At 50.0% G+C, this 21537-nt stretch overlaps 1 protein-coding gene across 2 annotated transcripts in view; it reads right to left on the reverse strand.

Annotated features, from left to right (window-relative positions):
* Nucleotides 1-1477: 1477 nt before the first annotated feature.
* Nucleotides 1478-21537, reverse strand: part of Gpr68 (G protein-coupled receptor 68) — a 22334-nt gene continuing 2274 nt past the window's right edge. Inside the window, exons 1-2 of one of the 2 annotated variants that reach the window (XM_050151473.1) lie at nt 12436-12963; nt 1478-3993 (exon numbers count right to left, since the gene is read on the reverse strand). In XM_050151473.1, coding sequence (XP_050007430.1) covers nt 2772-3899 — 1128 coding nt within the window. In that variant the 5' untranslated portion in view covers nt 3900-3993; nt 12436-12963 and the 3' untranslated portion in view covers nt 1478-2771. Of the gene's footprint in view, nt 3994-12435; nt 12964-21537 lie in introns of those variants that run through there. The other variant, XM_050151474.1, reaches the window with a different exon arrangement.

A 21537-nucleotide genomic window follows, 5' to 3' on the forward strand; every position in this document is an offset into this window, starting at 1 on the left:
GGCCATTTATGTTTGTTATTTTTATTTTTGTTATTTGGGGCCAAGGATTGAACCCAGGGCTAACTATGAGATAAGCTCTTGCCCTTGTTTTATGGCCCTTTGATTTGGATGGGGGTTACTTATTGCTCCAATTCAATCTAGTTCTGACTGAGTTATAGGGTTCATCACTGAGGAGTGTCTTCAAACACCTGCACCTTAGTAGTTACAGCTACAGCCAGAGCCAGTAATAAGTGATTCTGTGTTGGGGTCCTTAGGAGTTACGGTGCCCCCGGATTGGCTTGTCTGCATAGTAGTGAGTTAGCTGCCGCTGCTGGTATCTGTGGAGGGTGGACTGAGGGACCCAGAAGAGGTACTTAGCAGTGAGGATGCCCGGTACTTAGCAGTGATTGTGACCTCTCTGCTCCAGCACAGATAATGTCTCATATTCCTCTGAGAGTTGCTAACCGAAAGAGAATGGAACTGAAATCTCACCATTCCCCCCCCCCCCAGCCCCGGATCCGGAGACCAGTTGGAGTTCCAGGAATGGAAACTCCCTCCCCAGATGCCTAAAGCAGTTGGGTCAGACTCAGCTCTCTCTAGAATGCACGAGCCGACGGCAAGCAGCAGATGGGGTTGGAGCTTTCTCCCACTCTTCTCTGGCCAACCTACAGGCCAGTGTGTGTAAACAGGAAGATGAGCCCTTGTCTTACTAAGCAACACTGGTACGTAGGAAAGGAATTTTAATGGCTTCTGTCACCTTCGGTCCAAACCAGATGGACTTTCCCTCCCAGCCCTTTTCTTAGGAGAGAAAGCAGTATTAATCCTTAATAGTGTTCTTGCTTAGTCTGTTTGGAAGAGAGATCTGTTCTTCCATAACACTCCAGAACTCCAGGAGCCTGCCCCACAGAGGGATTAAGTGGTCAAAATCAAATGTATGTTTCAGTAGGATGTGGGCAATCCTTCGGGATAAACATTGAGTCGGCCGCTGTCGAGAGGATGCCCCACCTGAAAGCGGTTGCCAGCCAACAAGGTGGGTGGCTCCAAACAAGGCCTGATGACGACTCTTGGAAAATGCCAGAGAGATGAGCGCAAGAAGCCCTTCTTCTGGTCTGGTGGGGGCTCACCCTCACTGTGGGTCCCCAAACCACAGGGCTGGGCTTTCTCCTCAAAAGTCTCTGGTGGGTGGATTTGCAACGACGCCCTGCACAGATGCCTCCAGGGTGCGTTTGGGACAGCAGTGCTGCACTGGAGCACGACCCCTGCCTCAAGGCAGAAGAGAAGACCCTCCTGCACTTGAGGACTCGGACTTGACCACTTGATGGGTGCTCAAGGGTAGCCCCCAAGCTGTCCTGAGTTTTCTGCAAGGTCAACCCCTGGATCTTCCTATTTGGGGTCTTCCAAGGACACCTTGGATCTCCCTGGTGTGGGCCGGGCCCCTGCCCATAAGGACTGCACAAACTCTGTTGTGATTGGTTATTTTGCTTTATTTCCAGACTGAAGTTACTACATAAATCCACCTCACAGTCCAACACAGGAATACTCGGCAGAAGAGAGGAGACAATACAAAAATACAGCTCTCGATAGTAAGGGGGCTAGGCTCAGCTCATTCCAGTCCAAGCCAGTCAGAATTCACAATTTCAGGTCAAAATGGGGTTGGGGGATACTACAGAATGAAGAGGTGCAGACCACTCAGCTTTTAGCCCTGCCCCAGAAGGTCCTAGGCTGGGGTAGGTGTGGGTTGTTCTGGCATGCAGCCCCCTCTGGCAACTCTCCTACAAGATTTATACCAGAGTGGAGCTTGAGCCCAAACCTGTGGTCAAGAGACACGACAATGTGTGTGTTTTGTTAGTTTAGTTGTACCTAGGAACTCTGGGAAACTGGCACACTCCTCTCAAAGGCTGCTGGATGCTCTTTGTGTGGGGCAAAGGGTAGGAGTTCCTGGCAGCAGTCACATGACCCTCGTATCAGCGTCTTGGCACACAGTTGCCATGGACACCCTGCAATTTTATATTCTCCCTCTTCTCCCTCAGGCTCTCGGGTCTAGCACTCTGGTCGGATGGAAACGGAAAGTTAATCAAGAAAAAGCCCTGTCGAGAACTCAGCTAGGGATTCAGCCTCAGGCCCGAGTCCTCTTCCTTGAGGTTCGGGATGACATTTTGAAGGGCCCTCGGCATCTCCCCAGGGAGCCCTGGGGTTTAACTGTCATCAGACATTGGGATTGGGGGATTTATTCAACCAGCCCTGTAAGAGTGAGATGTGTCTGGTCCTGGAGCTTCTCCGGGACGGCCACTCTGCTGTTGCTCCTGCCCCATCCACACCAGAACCCCAGCCCTTACTCCCACGCTTCACCTTAACCAGTCTTCCAGTCTAGGCTTGCTAGAGAGCTGAGCTCAAGCATTAATAGTGACAATACAGCTTCCTGTGTCACACAAGACCACAGCACGTTTGGACTGGTGTCACGTGACAACAGTGGTACTGTAAGGCTCGGCAGGCGAACCACCCAGGTTCCTGTTCCCCTCCTGCATGCCCCAGCCCTGCTCCTTGCAAACTTCCGGGAGTGACAATTCTGACTCTGTCCCACCTGCAGCCCAGGTGGCAGCAGACATGGGAGAAGACAGGGCTCATTCACACACTCAGCAGTGCCCCGGCTTCCAGGAGCCTGGGGGACCTTCCTGAGGGGAGAGGCACCTGTACATGGCAATGTGGGAGACAGCCACCACGCAAGCTCCAGACCACAAGGCCTGTTGGTGAAAGCTCAGGCCTAACCTAGCCTCATGTAAGGATAACTCAAGCTAGGCCAACCCAACTGTGGGGGACCCTCCCGCTCCCAGTGAGTTAGGGGTCTGGAAGGCTGAGTGGAGCTTGGTTAACAATTCTGGTTCCTCGCCTTGGGCCCCACTTTTCCCAGAGGCCTCAGGGGCACCCAGAGGGTAGGCCTCCCTGGTCCTGCTTGTCCTGGAGCAGGTAAGGAAGGCTAGGCAGGTTCCTCGGAGGCGGGCTAGGTCCCTGTGAGTGGTCTCACTGACGAAGCAGTACAGCACCGGGTCAGCTATACAGTTGAAGCTGGTGAGGAGGAGGGAGAAGTGGTAGACATTGAAGATGCTCTTGGCGAAGTCACAGCTAGCCTCCCAGAGGCTGCGGACCAGCAGCAGCACGTGGTAGGGCAGGAAACAAGCCAGGAAGATGACCACGGTGCTGAGCACCAGCCGCTGAATCTGGTCCTTGCGGCTCTTCTGTGTGCCGTGGCTGCGGCGCACAGCCCGCAGGATGCCCCGGTAGGAGGCCAGCAGCAGGCAGATGGGGAAGAGGAAACCCACGAGGAAGCGGTAGTAGTTGATGCCACGCTGCCAGGCCTGGATGGGGTAATGCTCAAAGCAGACTCGGTGCCGGTCCTCGTCCTCGATGACTTCCTTGTGCTTGAGGAAGTAGACGCTGGTCAGCAGCTCCTTGACCCAGATGAGCACGCTGACCCCCACGGCTGCCTTCAGGGTTCGGAACTGGTGGAAGCGGAAGGGGTGGGCCACAGCCAGGTAGCGGTCGATGGAGATGCAGCAGAGGAAGCCCACGCTGATGTAGATGTTCTCATAGAGGAGGATGCCGCACACCTGGCAGGATAGGTCACCATAGGACCAGTTGTCGTGCTGGAGCACGTACTGCAGCCAGAAGGGGAGAGAGCAGATGTAGAATAGATCCGCAATGGTCAGGTTACACAGGTACACTCCCAGCTCATTCCGCGCCTTGATCTGCAGGTAGCCGAAGTAGAGGGACAGGCAGTTGGCTGGGAAGCCCACCACCAGCACAGTCACGTAGACCACCGGGGCCAGTGTCTGGTGGATGGTGTGGTCGATGGGGCAGGGGAGTGAGGCGTTCTCTGTGGTGATGTTCCCCATCTTTGGGCCAGAAGGGGCCTTACCCCTCATAGACTTTGAGATGGGGTCAATCTCTCTGTTGCCATCTTGTTTATACGCGACTCAAGTGTGTCAAATCTGTTCGTCACTGGCGGTAGGTGAACCCCTACAAGTGAAGGCAGAAAAGGCTTTAAATAATCACAGCTATGTAACACCTGTATGCCAGGCATCGTTCTACTTGCTGTGCTCATTTAGAAGCTCTGCCACCCAAGCAACTCCAGTGCAACTGAACGAGATATACCAAAACACCGAGGTGTGGTTTATGGCTCCCCATCTCTGGCTTCCCTATTTATCCCCTGTCCCTTATTTATATGGTCCCTTGGTGCAAGCAAAGGGGGTAAAGAGGAGATTCTAGGAGCATAACTAAGCCTGGCTCTCCAAAGGAGAGTATCCAGGGCTCCATCACCTTACACAATAACAATCTGAACGTTACAGGACTGTAGCAACGAGGCCCAACACAGAAACCACAGCCACTCCATAGACCTCTCCATATGAAGAGACACACCCTAGTCCATAGCCTTCTGTGCTTTGGCAAGAAACAAAGGCCAGTTTCTCATCACAGCGCCCTACTCGAGTTCTTGCTACCCCTCAGCAAGTGTCTCCTCTCTCATCTCCCCAGGGGATCTTGGGCAAGGTTCTAGACTAGGGATCAAAATGAGCAAAGGTCAAGCCAGAGTCAGTCCCTTGTCTAAGTTTGTTAGTCTCTCTGAGCCTCGATTTCTTCATTTGGAATTTAGGGACTAAAAACACCTTCCCCTTTTGGTCGGGACCATGTCAGATGGCAGATGCTCACTCCTTCACTGCATTAGTGTGACAACTATGTCGAGACTGTTTGTTTGTTTGTTTGTTTGTTTGTTTGTTTGTTTGTTTTTGTTTGTTTTTTGAGACAGGGTCTCACTGTGTAGCCTAGGGCTGTCCTGGAACTCTCTCTGTTGACTAGGCTGGCCTCAAACTCACAGAGATGCACCTGGCTCTGCCTCCCGAAGGCCGTGAGTTGAGAATTTAACAAATGGAACTCCAGAACACAATGATGTCTAAGGGTAGAATGTGATGTTTTGTCTCCAGTGTACTTGATAAATTAACACATCAAAACAGTAAAGGCTTGAACTGCTCTATTGATTCAACCCTTCTCTCTCAGCTGGAAAAATCTCACTGGGGCTACTTCATATTTTTCTTTTCTTCCTCTTTTTATTTGTTGGATTGTTGTTGGAACAGCTTTGTCCATGCATGTAGTCTCCTCAGTGCCGGGGTGATAGTATGTGCCATCATCCCCTCTGCTCAACTGGCATTTTTGAGCCTTTTTTGCATTTGTTTCCTTGAAGAAGTCGTTTTAGGTACAGTATTTCCTGTCTCGTGATGAAACTTACTGCCACAGGTCTCCTGCGTGTTCATGCTGAGGTCATCTGGAAGGAGACACGACCCTGTGGTCTCTCAGATTTCTTCCCATTCTACCCCTAGCCAAGAACTGACTTTCCTTCCCCTTGAGAATCTACAGTCTACCTGACTGAAGATTCTAAATTACTCTGCCTTGTGATTTCTGCAGATCAATACTGGCCTTTGTGCACTCTTCAGAAAGCTGAGGGTTAGCGGGGCTCCTGAGGGGAAGCCTCTTAGAGACCCTGACCAAGTCTCAGCAGACCCCAAGTCTCTCAGAGCCACGCCTCCCCTTCCACCTCTGCCCTTCCCTTCTCTCCACTACTGCCTCCCATCTTTCCTTGGCTCCCACCTGGCCCGGGACCACCAGAGCAGAGATGGCTAAAGGAGCTAGAGACTACCGGGAAGGGGCGCAGAGAAATCTGGACCCTGCAGCTCCAATGCCAGGGTCCCTGAGGACTAACACAGGAGTTTCTCTGAAGTCACACTCAGTCTTGCAGCTAACTATGCAGTCACCTGCTCTGACCTGTGTTTTCTGTAACCTTGACCTCAGTTACCAAGGTTAACAGTGGTAGGTGAGCGCAGCACATTAATGTATTCTGAACTTGAGAAGCTAGAGGAGGGGATTTCGATGACACCTTGAGTCACCTTAAACAACTTAAGCAACAATAAACAAACATCATTGTCATATATATTATATACACATATGTGGGGATGGTGGTACGTATCTCTGTAATCTCTCTCTCTCTCTCTCTCTAGTTTTATGAGACAGGGTTTCTCTGTGTAACGGCCCTAACTGTCCTGGAACTAGCTCTTGTAAACCAGGCTGGCCTCGAACTCACAGAGATCTGCTTACCTCTGCCTCCCGAGTGCTGAGATTAAAGGTCACATATCTACAATCTCAACAATTATGTCGGGGTCCGGTGCTAGCCTGGACCATAAATGATTTCTCTCGACCAGACCCCAACATAAACTCTCTCTGGACCGGCATGGAGACGCAGGAATAAAGACACAACTCACATGGCTTTTTCGGGAGGGAGATTCTCAGTGATCCCCTCATGAAGTCCTGCATTCACATCCTGAAGAATTCCTCTCATTTATTCTCCAAACAGCTTTTATACCAACACATAAACTGAGTGGGAAATACACCAGCATTCTGTCTCCTAGGTAACCAGGTGAATGGCATTTTGTCACATCTGCATCTACCTGTCTGCTGTGTGTGCTAACTGTCACGTAAGCTTGAATCAGCATCTCTATCAGGTATCTTCCAAATTACAAAGAAAGGAGCAACAACACCCTGACCCTTTGTTGGGGCAGTGACAGCCTGTCTGCAGGGCCACGTGACCACCTCAGGTGGGGCCCATGGCTTCAGAGCCTGGCTGCCACACCGTACAGAAATATGGGCCTACACAATAATGAGGCAGAGGCGAGAGAATCACTGTGAATTCAAGACCAGCCTGGGCTAATCGCTTAGTAAAATTTTGTCTAAAAACAATATTTTGAAAGAGAGAAACCATATTCACATAAATTTGTTACAGTATACTATTGTAATTATTCTTTTTATTAGTAGTTATTGCTCACATCTTCCTATGTCTAATATACAAATTAAACTACATCAAGGGTAAAATACGTATATGTTTGATAACTCATAGTGCAAACAGAGGTCAGTGCTCCCCACCTGTGAATTTAGGCATCTCCTGGAGGTGTTGGATGTGTGCCTTTGGGACAAGGTAGACCACTGTGTGTTCAGTTCTCCTGGATAAAGGGGCCGGGATCCTCATGCGTGTTTAAACGAGCAGGAAATGGGTCTGGTCCAAAGCCACCTTTTTTCTCATCTGGATTCCAGCTCCCCCTAGCAGGGTCAAAGCCCAGTCCCTCCTCCACCCTAGTTCGCCCCTCTCCTCACCCCACTCATATTCTTTCCTCAGAAGTCCTTCCAGGCCCGCTCACTCTCTATCCCGCTCTCCTCTCCACCTGACCTCTTCCCCCACCCAACCCCACCCCCTCCAGCTCAGGCTCTGTGTCAGCCACAGCCCTTCTCCAGAGAAGCAGCCCGTCATCTCCTTGATTTACACCGCTTCTCCCACACCTAGACTAAAAACCAAGCACCCTTGTCAACCCAGCAGACCCCCCCTGATTCTAGTTCCCCTAACCTTGCCTGCCACCCCACCTGACAGCCACACACGGCAGCCTCCTGTGCCTCGGTCCCTCTACCTGGATCTTGCCTGGCCACTCCTTCCTAGAGTTCTCCTCCTTTGGCACCGCCCCACACAGCACCTGCTCCTGCTCTGCCAGAGATCTCTGGACTGTCGCTTCCTGGGAAGGCTTCTCCTGGCACCCACCTCAAATACACACACACACACACACAGTACGCGCACACACACTCACACACACATGTGTGCACTCACATTGCACACACGTGCACACACACACCTATCTTCATCTCATCATCCTGATTGCTTCACAAGCTTTTCCGATTTACATCTTATTTATATAACTTGTGTGACTGTTGATGGCCAGGCTCCGCAGGGATGCAAATTCCAACCCAGCAGAGGTTTTTTTTTCCACCTCTCTCTGGTGTCCCCCCAGCAGTGTGAACTATTTAGGGACTTCTTGAATGACTAAGTAAGAGTCATTGCTCCTTCTTCCCAGGTGAGGAAAGTGGGTTCCGAAGGGGAGACTGGGACCAGCGAGGTGGCTCAGCTGATAAAGCCTCTTGCCACCAGGCCTAACGACCTGAGTTCAAATCCCACCTCCCACAAGTTGTCCTCTGACCTTCACATATGTGTCATGCAAGTGTGAGTATCGAAGTTCAGACCCCCAGAACACAGGTAAATCCCAGGTGGGTATGGCAAGCCATCTGTAACTCTAGGCTTGCGCAGCAGAGGTCAAGCCATCTGTAACTCTAGGCTTGCGCAGCAGAGGTGGGGGTCTCTAGAAGATGCTGGCCAGCTACTGCAGGGAATCCTGGTTTCAGTTGAGAGACCTTGCCTCAGTGAATAAAGGGGACCTGAAATGGAAAATAAAAGGGCAGAGGAGCACAGGCCCCAGGCTTCCCCAGATCAGAGCAGACGAAGCCTCCTTGAGGCATGCCCTGTCAGGTCTTGGAAATTCCCTGATAGTCACCAGGCCCCAAGTCTGTTGTTTACTAGTGGTGAGTGTATGGACGTGTGGGGTGGGGTAGGGCCGGGTGACGTTTGTAGCTTCCTCTTTCCTAAGCCAGCAGCAAGCTACTTCTGGCAACCAAAGGCAGAAATATACAAGTCTACAGAGCTAAAAAGCAGCCAGGTTTAGGCACCTCCCATGTTCATTGTGGAGCAAAAAGAACAGCAGCTCTTAAACTGGCTGCATCCACTGGAAGTTTAGGAAACCACAGCCTCTCACACTCATGAGTTTCCAAACTGCCTAGGTTTGAGAAAGGAACTCTCAAAGTTTTACATCTCAAATGAGCTGCTAGGAGATGCAGAAGATGCGGGGTTGCTAGACCATGGATCACACTTTTTGAATAGCAAGGTCCCAGAAGAGTCTTGAAGGTCATAGGCTCAGGTTCTAAGCATGTTCCCCTCCCACTATGAGTTCCTGAGGCAGGGAGCAGATGCTGCTAGAAGGAGATTAAAACCCAGCAGGAACTTTGAGCAGAACAGGGGCACAGGCCCTGGGCATTTCCAGACGCTATCTGGAGGGAGTAGCTCCAGGGGTCCTCATGGTGGGGTGACTGCAGGTATTCCTGAAGGTGTCTCTTTAGATTGCAAATGTTTTGTACTTTATTAGGGTTTCCTATCTGTATTCTGCTTCCACCTTCACAACCCTGTTTTTGTTTCTCTTTAAGACAAAGCTACTTGTCCAACAGTCCAGCACTTCTAAGTTTCATGGAACAGGTATTTGAGGAACATGTACAGTGTTCAAGTGTGGCCAGGATACACACATGGGAAACTTAAGAGATAAAACAAGAAAGAGCTCCCACCCCCAGGGGACCTCCAAACCCAGAGGTCCCACCCCCCAGGGAACCTCTAAGCCCAAAGCTCTCACCCCCATGGAACCTCTAAGCCCAGAGCTCCCACTCCCAGGGGACCTCCAAGCCCAGAGCTCCCACTCCCGGGGAACCTCCAAGCTCAGAAGCCAGGGAGACACATGCAATGATTACTGCCATGAGAAGTAGCATCTGGTGGATGCATGGGCATCTCTTACACATACATTCAGTGTTGGTTCAGTCTTGTGAGCCCATGCACACTTTCCATGATTCCAATCCCATTACAGCCTGATGGCTCCCAGAACTCCCCCTAGGCTGAAGGCTACATATAAACCACCCCTGCCACCTCACAGGACAAGCCCAGTGGGGTCCACACTAGGTCCCACATTTTCTCCATTAATCTGTTCTTAGAAAAGATGTCCCCACTTGCCCAGTTACTCACCTTGAATGGATGCCCTTTAGCTTCCTCCCTCCTCTTCTTCATGGCCTTAAGAAAATTGCCAACTTATAGAATTTTCAACTCCTAAGTTTTTGAAAGCATTGCTCCTTTCTCTCTTTCTCTCACCAGCACCTAAAGTTGGCTTGATCAAGACTTCCTGAAGTCAGTGTAACTGCCTTAAGTTAGGTTCATGTCTGTGACTCACCACCGAAACGCCATCTTTCAAAACACACATCTAACCAAGTCATACACTGGCTGTCCAAACATTCACCAATCTACCCAGCCACCTATTCACTTACTCATCCATCCCTTCCCTATCCACCCATCATCCATCATCTAGCCATCATCTACCCCTCTATCCATCCATCATCCTTTCATCCATCCATCATCCATCATCTACCCCTCTATCCATCCATCTACCCCTCTATCCATCCATCATCCATCCATCCATCCACCCATCCATCCACCCATCATCCATCATCTACCACTCTATCCATCCATCCACTCAGCCACCCACCCATATCCATTATCCAAACGTTCTTCCTAGAACAGTCACTGAATGTCCATTGTGTGGAAGGCATTACACTATATCCTGGCTCTAACAGCCAGCTTCATTTTATTCCCACGAAGAAGAACAGGTCAATGAAGTAAACCAGGAAGAGCACAGGATTTTGTGGGAGTTCTTCGGAGGTAGCCTAATGCAGAAAGGGAAGCCTTTCTGAGCAGTGACAGCCAGACTGAGGCTAAAAGAAAGAGGAAGGGCTGCCCAAACAGTGGGGAGTTTTTGCCTGTGGAAAATGTGTGCATGCCGTCAAGTGCAAGAGGGAGAGAATGAGTATCTTTGGGGAACTGAAAGTAGCTTGACATGAGAGCAGGTAAGTACGAGGCAGGCATGGCCAGAGAGGAGACAAGAAACTCTGTAGAATGCCAACAAGATAGAAAGGAATTGAAAGATAGGAGAAATGGAAAGGTCCCTCAATGGCTGATCTCAAGCCTCTCAAAAATGACTTGTTAGATGGATAGGTAGGTAGAGAGGTAAGTGGGTTGAGTTGCTGGGTGGGAAGCAGATGTACAGGTAGTGAGTGGATGAATGGATGGGAACATAGGTGAGTGGGCAGATACATGAACGGGTGGATATAGTGATGGATGTGTTGATGAGCGAGGGGCGGTTGGAGAAGGAGATGGTTGGGGATGATTGGGTGGATGAGGTAGATGGGTGTGAATTTTGAGGCTAAGTACTGGAGCAGTGGGGTCACTAAGGGAAGTAGGAAACTGAGAAGGGGGAATCTCTGGGGCTGCCTTAGCTGGACGGTGAGCCCGTCACAGTCAACTCACACCCCTACAACGTCTGAAGATGAGCAGCCTCCAGGGAAAGACATCTGTCCATCTATCCATTGGAATCTACCTACGCGGAGTCCAGAAGACAGTTCATCCTCACAAACTAAGCACCATGTTGGACACAGAAGTGTTCAGGAGTGGAAAAAAATCTTAGCTCCATCTGCATGGAACCCTCTCCTGGCCAAGCACAGCTCTATTTCCATTCTGTATCACCAATGAGAACTCTGAGGGTCAGCAGTGAGCCGGCTTCCTGGAGACTCAACAGCTGAGATACACAGGTCAGGCCTTAAAGTTCAGCCTGAATTTTTCTATACCAGTTATGTTCTAGCCATTGATCAGGGGCACCACTGAACAACCAGCTTTGGCCTCCACGACTCGAAGATGCCACTACAGGGGCCAGTAGGCTCTGCTCTGGGCTAACCTCCTGTTCCTGGAGGCTGTCTCACCAGCTAACCTATGCACCCAGTCCTTGGTCTCCCGTGGTGGAGAAAAAAAGAGAAACAGCTCTCTACCATCTAAGTACACACAAGGTGACTCACAGCTGGGGCAGACCCTTATACACATGTGAGCCAGGGTAGAAGCCGCCAAGGGTTTAAACGACCAGGAGAGATGAAGCCCTGACAGGGAGGAGGCACCTCTAGGAGAAGCTCTCCTGGAGCCTGAATAACTATCTCCCCCAGCACTCATTCTTCTGCACGCTGTACTCAGAGCTAGATGTTTCCGGTATGCCTGCTTCCCTTTTCTCAGCTGACCAAGCATCCAGACATTTACACAGGCTGTTTCCAGAGGGATGAGGGCACCCAACTGTCCTATGAAGGCTGGCTTTAGAGGAAGTTTCCCCGGGGAAGGGATAGAAATAAAATGTTCTTTCTTTCTATTGTCACCTTTCCCTGAATAGTCTCACTCCCGCGATGACAAAGATAACCGAGTCTCATTTCTAATGTCCAATGAGAGTTTCAAAGTCAGCCCAATTGAAGCTTACCAAATCCCTGTAAACTGGGTGGGGCTGGCATTGCTAACCCATTTTACAGAACCTGAAGCCTGGGGAGGCTGAACTAGTTCCCAAAGCTTACACAGTAAGTCAGGATGATTCTGAATCCAGAACAAAAGCCTGACAATGGTGGCATGCACCTTTAATACCAGCACTAGAGAAGCAGAGACAGGTGGAACTCTGTGAGTTCGAGGCAAGCCTGGTCTACAAGAGTTAGTTCCAGGACAGCCAGGACTGTTACACAGAGAAACCCTGTCTCAAAAAACAAACAAACAAAAAATCCAAAAACAAAAACAAAAAACCAACAATAAAAATAGACCCCAAACAATAGCAAGCAATAGCAAACAATACACTTGACTGTGTGGCCCTGTACACACACATACACACACACACACACACATGGACTGAGAAATAAACTCCCCCAGACAATGCTTACCTTGATGCTTGTCATGCATGCTGGTATTTTCAATTTCATTTTCTTTATACACAGGTCTTGGGCTATTAGACTGATTTCTCTCCCACAAGCGGGCCACTTTGGAAACTATCCAGTCCCATACCCACACTGCCTGGCTTTTCTGGAGCCTCTGGAAACACAAAGGAAGGCAGCAGGGTGTCCACAGCTGGGGCTGACGGGAAGCCAGCAGTGAGGTCCAACCTCAGCAGCCCGAGTCTCTGCAGAAGAACCCAGCAAGAGTGGGCTCTGACTCAGCCCGTCTAGCGAGCTCTACCCTCAAACCTCAACTAGCTGTACTCCTACAGCTCAGCTTGGCAGTACACGGACAACCCTGCCCCCGGACAAGCTCTCCCTCTCTCAATTCCTACAGAAAACCTTCCCGGTTCATCTAGAAAATCCCCAGCTGGAGGCTGCCCATTCCCGAGCTGAGGCAGAATCATGTGAACTCCAATCTGGTGTCAGGCTGGGCCGTTGCTGAGGAACCGCCCGCCAGCAGGAGGATGAGGGTGGCAGGGATCCCTCCACACACCCTCCATCCCTTCGGCTTTCCGCGTGCTGCAGGTGGAGTCGGGGAGCAGCCTCGCCGCAGACACTAGGACTTGAATTAATACTGATGCCTGGGGGTGGGGGCTTAGAAAGAATCGGGCACCCCACTTCTAGCTATCACCACCTCGGGTACATGCTAGGCACCAAGAGGCACCGAACATTGAACCTCTTTCCTGTGGTTTTCATTGGAGTCCCTCAGGTCTGCACTGCGGTTCTGACTTAGGGCTATCAGAGGCAAGGACAAACTGACAAGGGACTGCACTCCTAGCCTCAAATCCTTCCCCCCCCGGCAACTAATATCAGGGTTAGTGGGTCTCAGCCCCAGCCACACTTGTCAGAAAACACTTCAGAGCCTATTAATACACAATATATACATACATACATACATACATACATACATACATACATACAGATATAGATATACCCTATCCAGAATTGTCCAGGCATCAGTGTTATGCAAAGTTCCCTGGTTAATACTAAAATAGATGAGCAAATGGAACCTGCTCCACAGACCCACAGAGCTGGGGGATTAGGGTCAAAGCCTGGGCAGGATAGGATGTGTGACCCCAATTGTCAACCAAGTGCTGGACCATACCCGTGAACTCCTTCTGCTCCTGGGAGCGCTCATGAAACCTTGCTGTTTTCATTTACACACTATATACTACACAGGCCAAGCTGTAGGAAGTTCTCCAATCCAGCCCCTCAGTTACAAGTGGGGAAACTTGGGGCCCCGGGGCCCAGAGGCTGTGGACAGAACCTAACCACTAAAGAATGACTGGGCTATGAGTGAGTTTGATGCTGATGTCAGGGGCTGCGACAGAGTCCTCCAAAGCAGAGCCCTTGGAAGCCCATCACAAGCTATACCTGGAGCCTGGGCACACCACACATAGAGGCTCAAGGGACACGACCTCACTGTGGTGTAGGGGACCTGTCTTCTCCAGAGAACAAGCTGCTCTAGGACAGTGTTAGCCGAGGATCCTTCCAAGAAATGCCCGCACGTAACGGGCCTTTTTCAGCTGTCACCTGCATCAGCAGCTAGCTGGAGGTCTTATGTTACAGGAAGACGGCCACTTGTTCTGGGGCCACCATCTGCCAGCACCGGATGTCACGCCTGGGGTCTAGAGTGTACTTGTCTTTCCATGATGTCACACGGGGGAGGGGAGAGTATAAGACTACCTGACCACCCCCAGGTTGCAGAGAGCACTTCCCTTCCAGGGTGGCCCAGCTTAACAGGACACACAGACACTACACCTGCACCGTTGCCTTGCACACCTTCAGGAACCAGTGAAGGCATTGTGAACTCCCTCCAGGATACCAGGGACCAGAAAACTGTCCTAGACCTCTGCTAGCCAATGCACAAATCTCCACCTGGAATAGGCACCCAGCAAACCCACCAAGCCTCAGACACATTGGTAGAAGGATTCCTCAGTCTACGTCCTCTGTCATGCCCATGTAGTAAGAGAAAATAAGAGCCACTGCTAGGTCTTTGGTGCTGGGACTTTTTTCCTTCAGCAGTGACACTACACAGTGGTCTCAGGAATCCTAGAAGCCTCATAATCCCCTGATCTTTACAAACTTCAAACCTACAGTTCTATAAAAACACGAGCCTGTCACACACTGCTGTAACGTCAAGAAAAGCATCGCCCTGTATCTACCTGCAGGATTCTGCCCTTTAGCCAAAGAGAACCAGCTACTGCCCAGGGCAGGGTGGGATAAGGAGGATGGAACTGAATGGAACCAGGTCCTTCCACCCTACCCCATTTAGGTTTAAAGACACAGTCTCCTATGTAACTCAACCTGAAACTATGTAAGCCCAAACTGGCCCTGGACTCATGATCCTGCTGCCCAAATGTCGAAACGCTGGGATTACAGACAAGCATCGCCACATGGCTGCATTATACCAGCCCGGTCGCAGTGACTGCAGTCCTTGGACCCCACTGGACTGAGCCCTGACTGTCCCTATCCTGTCATAGCATAGACACCTGCTTCTGGGCTTGCCCCTGAAGAGTTGTGAGCCTTCCTCGGCTGCTTTGGAAGCTACTGGCTGCCACTTGCTTCGATGCAGAAGTCTGTTCCGAGACAGAGTCCTAGGTCACAAGACCTTGAGTTACCCACCATCTCCCCAGGAACCCAGGCAGCTGGGAAGCAGGATAAATAGCCCATGGGGTCTACACATAAGGTCTCCAGCACACAGGAATAACGAATGCCAAGGCCACTAGGAGGCCAGCTCAAGATGGAGGGTAGGAGGAGCACAGGCTCTGACCCAGACCTGGAGGTCAAGGTGAGCACTTCCACTTCCTGAAACACTGAGAATCATATAGTCTACAACTTCGTGATGCTCGGAGACGATGAGACCCAGGAAAATGCCTGGCACTTAGTAGGTCCTGAAAAAGAGCCAGTGAGATGATGATGATGATGATGATGATGATGATGATGATGATGGACTGATAGATTGATGATACTAAGCCTGGAGTTAGCACTTCCTATCCTGCCATCTGATGACGCAAGTCAAGGCAGAAACTGGGCAGATCGACTTGGGAAATGGTGATGGAGCACTGTGTATTACCATCGGGGTTTGGAGGAACTCAAATTACTCCCTAATTTGAAGCTAACCAGGATGGAGGATCTGAGGGGCTCCCCGGGGGTCCTGGCAATGTAAGCAATGCCTGTAATTAGCCATCTGCAGTTTGGCTGCAGGGAGCCTTTCCTGGATTGTGTCTTCAGTAGCTGTGTGTTAACTAGCTCATGCTTGTAGCCAAGGAGACTCTGCGTAGGTCACCTAGATTCCTCGTGGTGCCGTGGGCTCAATAGGCGCCAGGTGTGGATTGAGGATGGCTCCAGAGTAAGACTCTTCAGTTCCCAATGTGTCCAGCACCAACACCTCCTTGAGGGTTCTGGAAGAACCTGGAGGACCTCAATATCTACACTAGCCACCGATGATGTGGCTGTCCACCAATGCATGATCTGGTTTTAAGTTTAAGAAAAAACACTGTGTGCATGCATGGGCACATGTGCCATGGTGCGTGTGTGGAGGTCAGAAGATCACTCCGTGGTGGTCATTTTCTTCTTCCTTCTTCACATCTGTTCCAGTGACTGAACTCTGTCACCAGATTCGCCCAGCGAGTACCTTTCCCGCTGAGACAGCTTGCATGCTCGATTTCTTCTTTTCTTTTCTTTTCTTTTTTCTTTTCTTTTCTTTCTTTCTTGAGACAGGGACAGGGTCTACATAAAGCTAACTGTTCTGGAACTCGCCATGTAGATTAGACCTGCCTTGAACTCACATATATCTGCATGCCTGCCTCTGCCTCCTGAGTGCTGAGGTTAATGGTGGGCACCAGAACGCCTGATTCCATTCTTATATCAACCCTATGCTACGGGGTCATCCCGGCTTTATAGATGAGGGAAATGAGACTCAGACAGAAACCAGTCTGCTCAGGGCTACATAACTGGCGAGCACATTAGCTAGGATTTGAACACGGGCGTTTGACTCCACATAAGGCTTTAGACCAGGGCTTTCCTGGTCCCATTACTCCTGAAGCAGATTGCCATGGAGTTGCTTTAAAACAAATTCTCATCTTACAGTTCTGGCGGTCCGAGTCTGGTATGGATTTTAGTGGATTAAAATTAGTCTGTTCCCCAGGTTGTAGTCCCTCTGAGGGGGAGTTCAAAAAGATCACCTCATTTGTCAGCTTCTAGAAGCTTCCAACATCGCTAGGCTGTGGGCAACGTTCCACTCCCAGAACTTGCCATGGAACCGAACGCTCTTTGCTTTGTTATTTTGTTTGTTCCTGTCAGCATGGCTTCTCTCTCTTCCCTCCTTTTCCATTTTCAGGGACCCTTATGACAAACTGGGTCCACTCAATTGGCCCAAAAAAGTCTCTCTATTTTAAGGTCAGTTTAGCAGCAACCTTGGTTCCTTAATTCTCTTAATTGGTGCCTATGAACTTAATTCTCTGCAGAGGTGATACCATTGCAGGCCCCAGGGTGAGGAACTAGACATCCTGGGTTGGGGAAAAGAAGACAAGAGACCTAGATATTTCCTTCTATCCCTACCCCAATCAGGACAAGGTCTAAATCTGTAAAACAAGGGTGCATCATTGTACGTGTAGGATGGGGCCTCTGGGTGGAGGCAAGCTTGAGCTGTGCCCTGAGACAGCAGCAGAGTTCTGGAGAGGGAAGGGGAGGAGACTCTTCAGTCTCTCAGCATCCTGTGCTGGGTGACCCAAGTTGTAAGTCACCCCTTGCCCAACTTCCGTTCCTCTTCCCCCAGTACTCCTTATCCCCTATCCCTATACTCTTCTCCCCAGTCTTGAAGGCCACGCTGTTTCCCAGGTATTCAAAAGCTGCTGTTGACCTTGAGGACACTTGTATCAGCAACCCCTGGGTGCCCTGACCTGGACTCAGACTCAGAATCTCTTAAGAGTGTGGAGAGATGCCCAGTAGTTGGGAACACTTGCTGTGCAATCGTAAGGAACAGAGTTTGAATCCCAGAACCCATGCAACAAGGCAAGCATCTTGCTGGGCATGACAGTGCATGCCTTTAATCCCAGAATTTGGGAGGCCCATACACATGGATCTCTGTGAGTGTGAGGCCACTGGTCTAACAGTGAGTTTCAGGAAGCCTGAACGACATAGTGAGACCTTGTCTCAAATAACAAACAAAGAAATGAACAAACGAACCGAAACAACCCTGGGCCCTCAGCACTTAAAAGCAATGACTGCTCTTCCAGATGACCCAGATTCAATTCCTACAACCATCTGCAACTCCAGTTCCAGGGGATCTGACACCCTTTTCTGGCCTCCAAGGGCACCAAGCATACAACTGGTGTACCCACATACAATCAAGCAAAACAACCATACACATAAAATAAAAATAAATATTTTTAAATGAAAAGAAAAACAATAACAGAAACAGAAAAGGCTGGATATCCATAAATAGCTGTGCAAGAAAAATAATAGGGTCCATTTTCAAAACCAAAGTATCTTGAGGCCCAGAAACATATACACAGAAAGCTCGGCCCCCTGCTAATGGTAGTCTCACTACCCCAACCCGAACTAGACGTTTAGAGTAGAAAATTATCAACAGCGAGGCTTTCCTCATGACCTACAGAGGCCACGTCCCTGAAAAGTTGAAAAACAAACAAACAAACAAACAAATCAAGCAAGCAGGCTGTGAAATGTGCTAAACCCACTCGGGCCTTCACTGAGAAACAGACAAGGATAATTGACAGGTGACATGTTAGTCTGTACCCGCCCCATTGCTCAGCCACTGAGGCCAAGGAGGAAAGCAGCCCTGTTCAGCTTATTAAACCTCTTCTCTACCCTCGACTGGCGCACTGGTCACTTACTTCTTTGGGTTGGTGCCCAGCTTTGCAAGGCTGTAATATAACTGGCCTCTCTTTCAATCCTCTAGTCAGTAGGCTTTATTATTATGACTGGGGAGTGTATGTTCCTTCCTCACAACCTGTAGCTCCAGCTCCAGAGTTCTGATATCCTATCCAGGCCTCTGAACACACCACACACACATGCCCGCACACACACGCCCGCACATGCACGCTCACACACACACTCTTTAAAGGATGGTATCTGGGAGGCTGTGTCTCAGCAGTTTCCCTGGGTGGGTATGCCATATACCTAAGCTTCCTGGTGGAGCTTCAATACCAGCTTCTCCATGCAGCCCTTCCCGAGCCCAGAGGCCAAACCAATTTCCCGTCCACTCCTATACCATCCACTCCAGCCTCCTCTGGGACTGCTTTGTCCTTTCTGACTGAGCTGTGACTCTAGAGGTGAGCCTGTTCTCTCATTATGACTGTGAGAGCCGGGCCAGGGTACCTCACACAGAAAAAGGTGTGGCAGGGAGTTCCAATGACAGGTGAGTGCAAGTTACGGGTACACGGGATGGGTGCTGACGTGCCTTGAGCTACAACCAGGTGCAAGGTGCCGACCTTTCACAGGCTGTGACCCTGTGGGGAAGACATGCTCATCCCAGCTGCGTCACCTAAGTGAGACGCAGGATCACGCAGCTGAGAAGCGACAGTGCTGGATTCATGATGAAGCCCAACTTCAATATGTTTCAGTGACTGTCATCCTCCTTCGTTTCCTGTGTACTGCTGGTCCCTGACACCACAACCCCTTGCATGCTAGGCCTCTGACCTCTACCTCTGAGCTCTACCCACAGTCTCCCACCTCCCTCTTGAAGAAGAAGAACCTGGGTCCATTTTGTTTTCGAACCAAGGAAAACGTACACCAACTCCATCAAGAGTTTGTGTGAATAAGCAACTGTGGGCCTTTCTTCTGCAGCCTGCCTGAAGTCCAGTGTGGCCAAAACCGAAGTTAGAGGCTAACAAATGGGGGCGAGGGTGGGGGGGGAGACAGACAAGATGTGGATGAGGGAACAGAAAGAGCGTGAGTCTATTCTAAAGGCGTGGAGGGTTGGATCTTGGTGACTATGAATCACAGCAGAAGCCTGTCACCCAACCCGACTTTGAGCCAGGAGGGTCTGTGGTTTGAGGAGTTGAAATCTGTCTGAGCATCCTTCTAGCTTCTGGCTAGAGGAACCCCAGGCCTTTAGGTTGCCATGGTAACCCAAGTCTGCTGCACCCTCCCCCTACACTTCCTGCCTACCCACCCTGAGAGCTCTAGGCCATCAATTAATGAGCCAATAATGTCTGACAACAGTCATCCAAGCCCAGCTGCAGCCTCCTGAAATCAGCGAGACTTCTCCCGGGGACTGGGAGCCATAAAGATGTTCATCGCACTTGACCCAGGGCCACCTGCTAAAGTCTCTTTCCCCAAATCTAGGTTACTCTTTATCTTCTTCCGCCTGATTTTGAAAGCATGAGGTTGCCAGAGGTTGGGACTGATGCCTTAGAGACTTCCGGAGAAACAGATGCTGGAAAACAACACACAGGAAGCTTACCCCCCTCAGTCCTGACTCAGGACCAGAGACACTGATTCCTATGGTGTCTTGGACATGCGCTTTTGTGACACTGCTGGTCCTTCACCTTTGCACAAGATGATCAACTCACAGCACCCAGAAGGGAGAGAGGGAGGGAGGCTGGAGATCTGACTCAGTAGGTAGAAAGATCAGCTAGCAATACACACCCTGGGTTCGGTCCTTAGCCCTGAATAAAACCAAGCACGGCTCCTACACCTGTAACCCCAGTGCTGGGAAGGCACAGACCAGAGAGGGTCAGAAGCCCAAGGTTATCACACAGCTAGTTTGAGACCTATTGTGGAGTATTATTTTGACTAGGCAAAGATGTGTGCCACTTGTTTATGCCGCAGAATATTGCTTCAACTATGTGAGCGTGTGTTCCATTTGTTTCTGCTGCCTTTGTTAACGATGGAAAGACGTGTTATATTTATTTGTCTGTGCTAAATTTGTTTAATGGTGTCAAGATGTGTTGCATTTGTTTCACCTTGCCTAAGGCACTGGCTAGTTTAATAAAAAAAAAAAAAAACTGACTGGCCAATAGCTAGGCAGGAGAGGGATAGGCAGGGTTGATGAGCCGAGGAAAAAAAGAGAGAGAGAAAAAAGAAGAGAACGAGGAGAAAGAAGGACATGCCCAAGGCCAGAAATCAGACAGCCACCAGCCAGACACAGAGATAGCAGGAAAGAAAGGAAGAAAGCCCTGAGGCAAAACATAGATAAAGAGAAACATTAAAATAAGAGCTAAGATAAGGCTGAACATTCATAATTAATATTAAGTCTCCGTGTTATAATCTAGGAGCTGGGTGGTGGCCCGAAAAGAAAAAACCTGGTACAGAGACCAGCCTGAGCTACATCAGACCCTGGAAAGTCAGAGGGGAGTGGGGGTGGGGAAGAGGGGAAGGAGAAGGGGAGGAAAGAGGAGAGGAGAGAGACAACCATGTTGTGGTGACTCTAAGGTGGCTGCAATTTAACACTCATCTGGCCAGGAGTAGGAGAGCCTCTGGATCCTGCTGGGCTCTGTGATAGCCTGGCCAAGAGAGCTAAGTGGTAGCAATACTGTTCCCGCTTCTGGGTCCAGTCTAAGGGAACAGACAGTTCCCACTCCCTTATCTCTGGAGGTAGCGTTTAATTGAAATTTAAGTACTACACTGGAGGGAGCTCACCAACCAAGACAAGAGCTGACAGCCCCAGATGAACCTCCAGTTGACAGCTGGGTCCAGACTCCTGCTATACAAGTTTGCGACTCCATTGCAGAGGGGCCTCTGAGCCGTTCCTTAATCACAGTCTTTTGAGCAACATAAACAAATGTTCTGAGTATCTTTTTTGTTTTCTTTCTTTCTTTTTTTTTTTTTTTTTTTTTTTTTGGTTTTTCGAGACAGGGTTTCTCTGTGGCTTTGGAGCCTGTCCTGGAACTAGCTCTGTAGACCAGGCTGGTCTCGAACTCACAGAGATCCGCCTGCCTCTGTTTATTTCTTTAAAAATACATAATGAAATCCTTTGAGAATTTCATCCACTGTATTTTGGTCGCATTCGCTTCTACTCTTCCCCCCTCCCCTAACTCCTCCTGGATCCACCCCGATCTACCTAACCCCCCCCCCCCCCCC

This window comes from Alexandromys fortis, unplaced genomic scaffold, assembly GCF_014885135.2.
Source record: "Alexandromys fortis isolate MF-2015 unplaced genomic scaffold, M_Fortis_MF-2015_v1.1 scaffold_63, whole genome shotgun sequence".
Classification (NCBI taxonomy): Eukaryota; Metazoa; Chordata; class Mammalia; order Rodentia; family Cricetidae; genus Alexandromys; species Alexandromys fortis.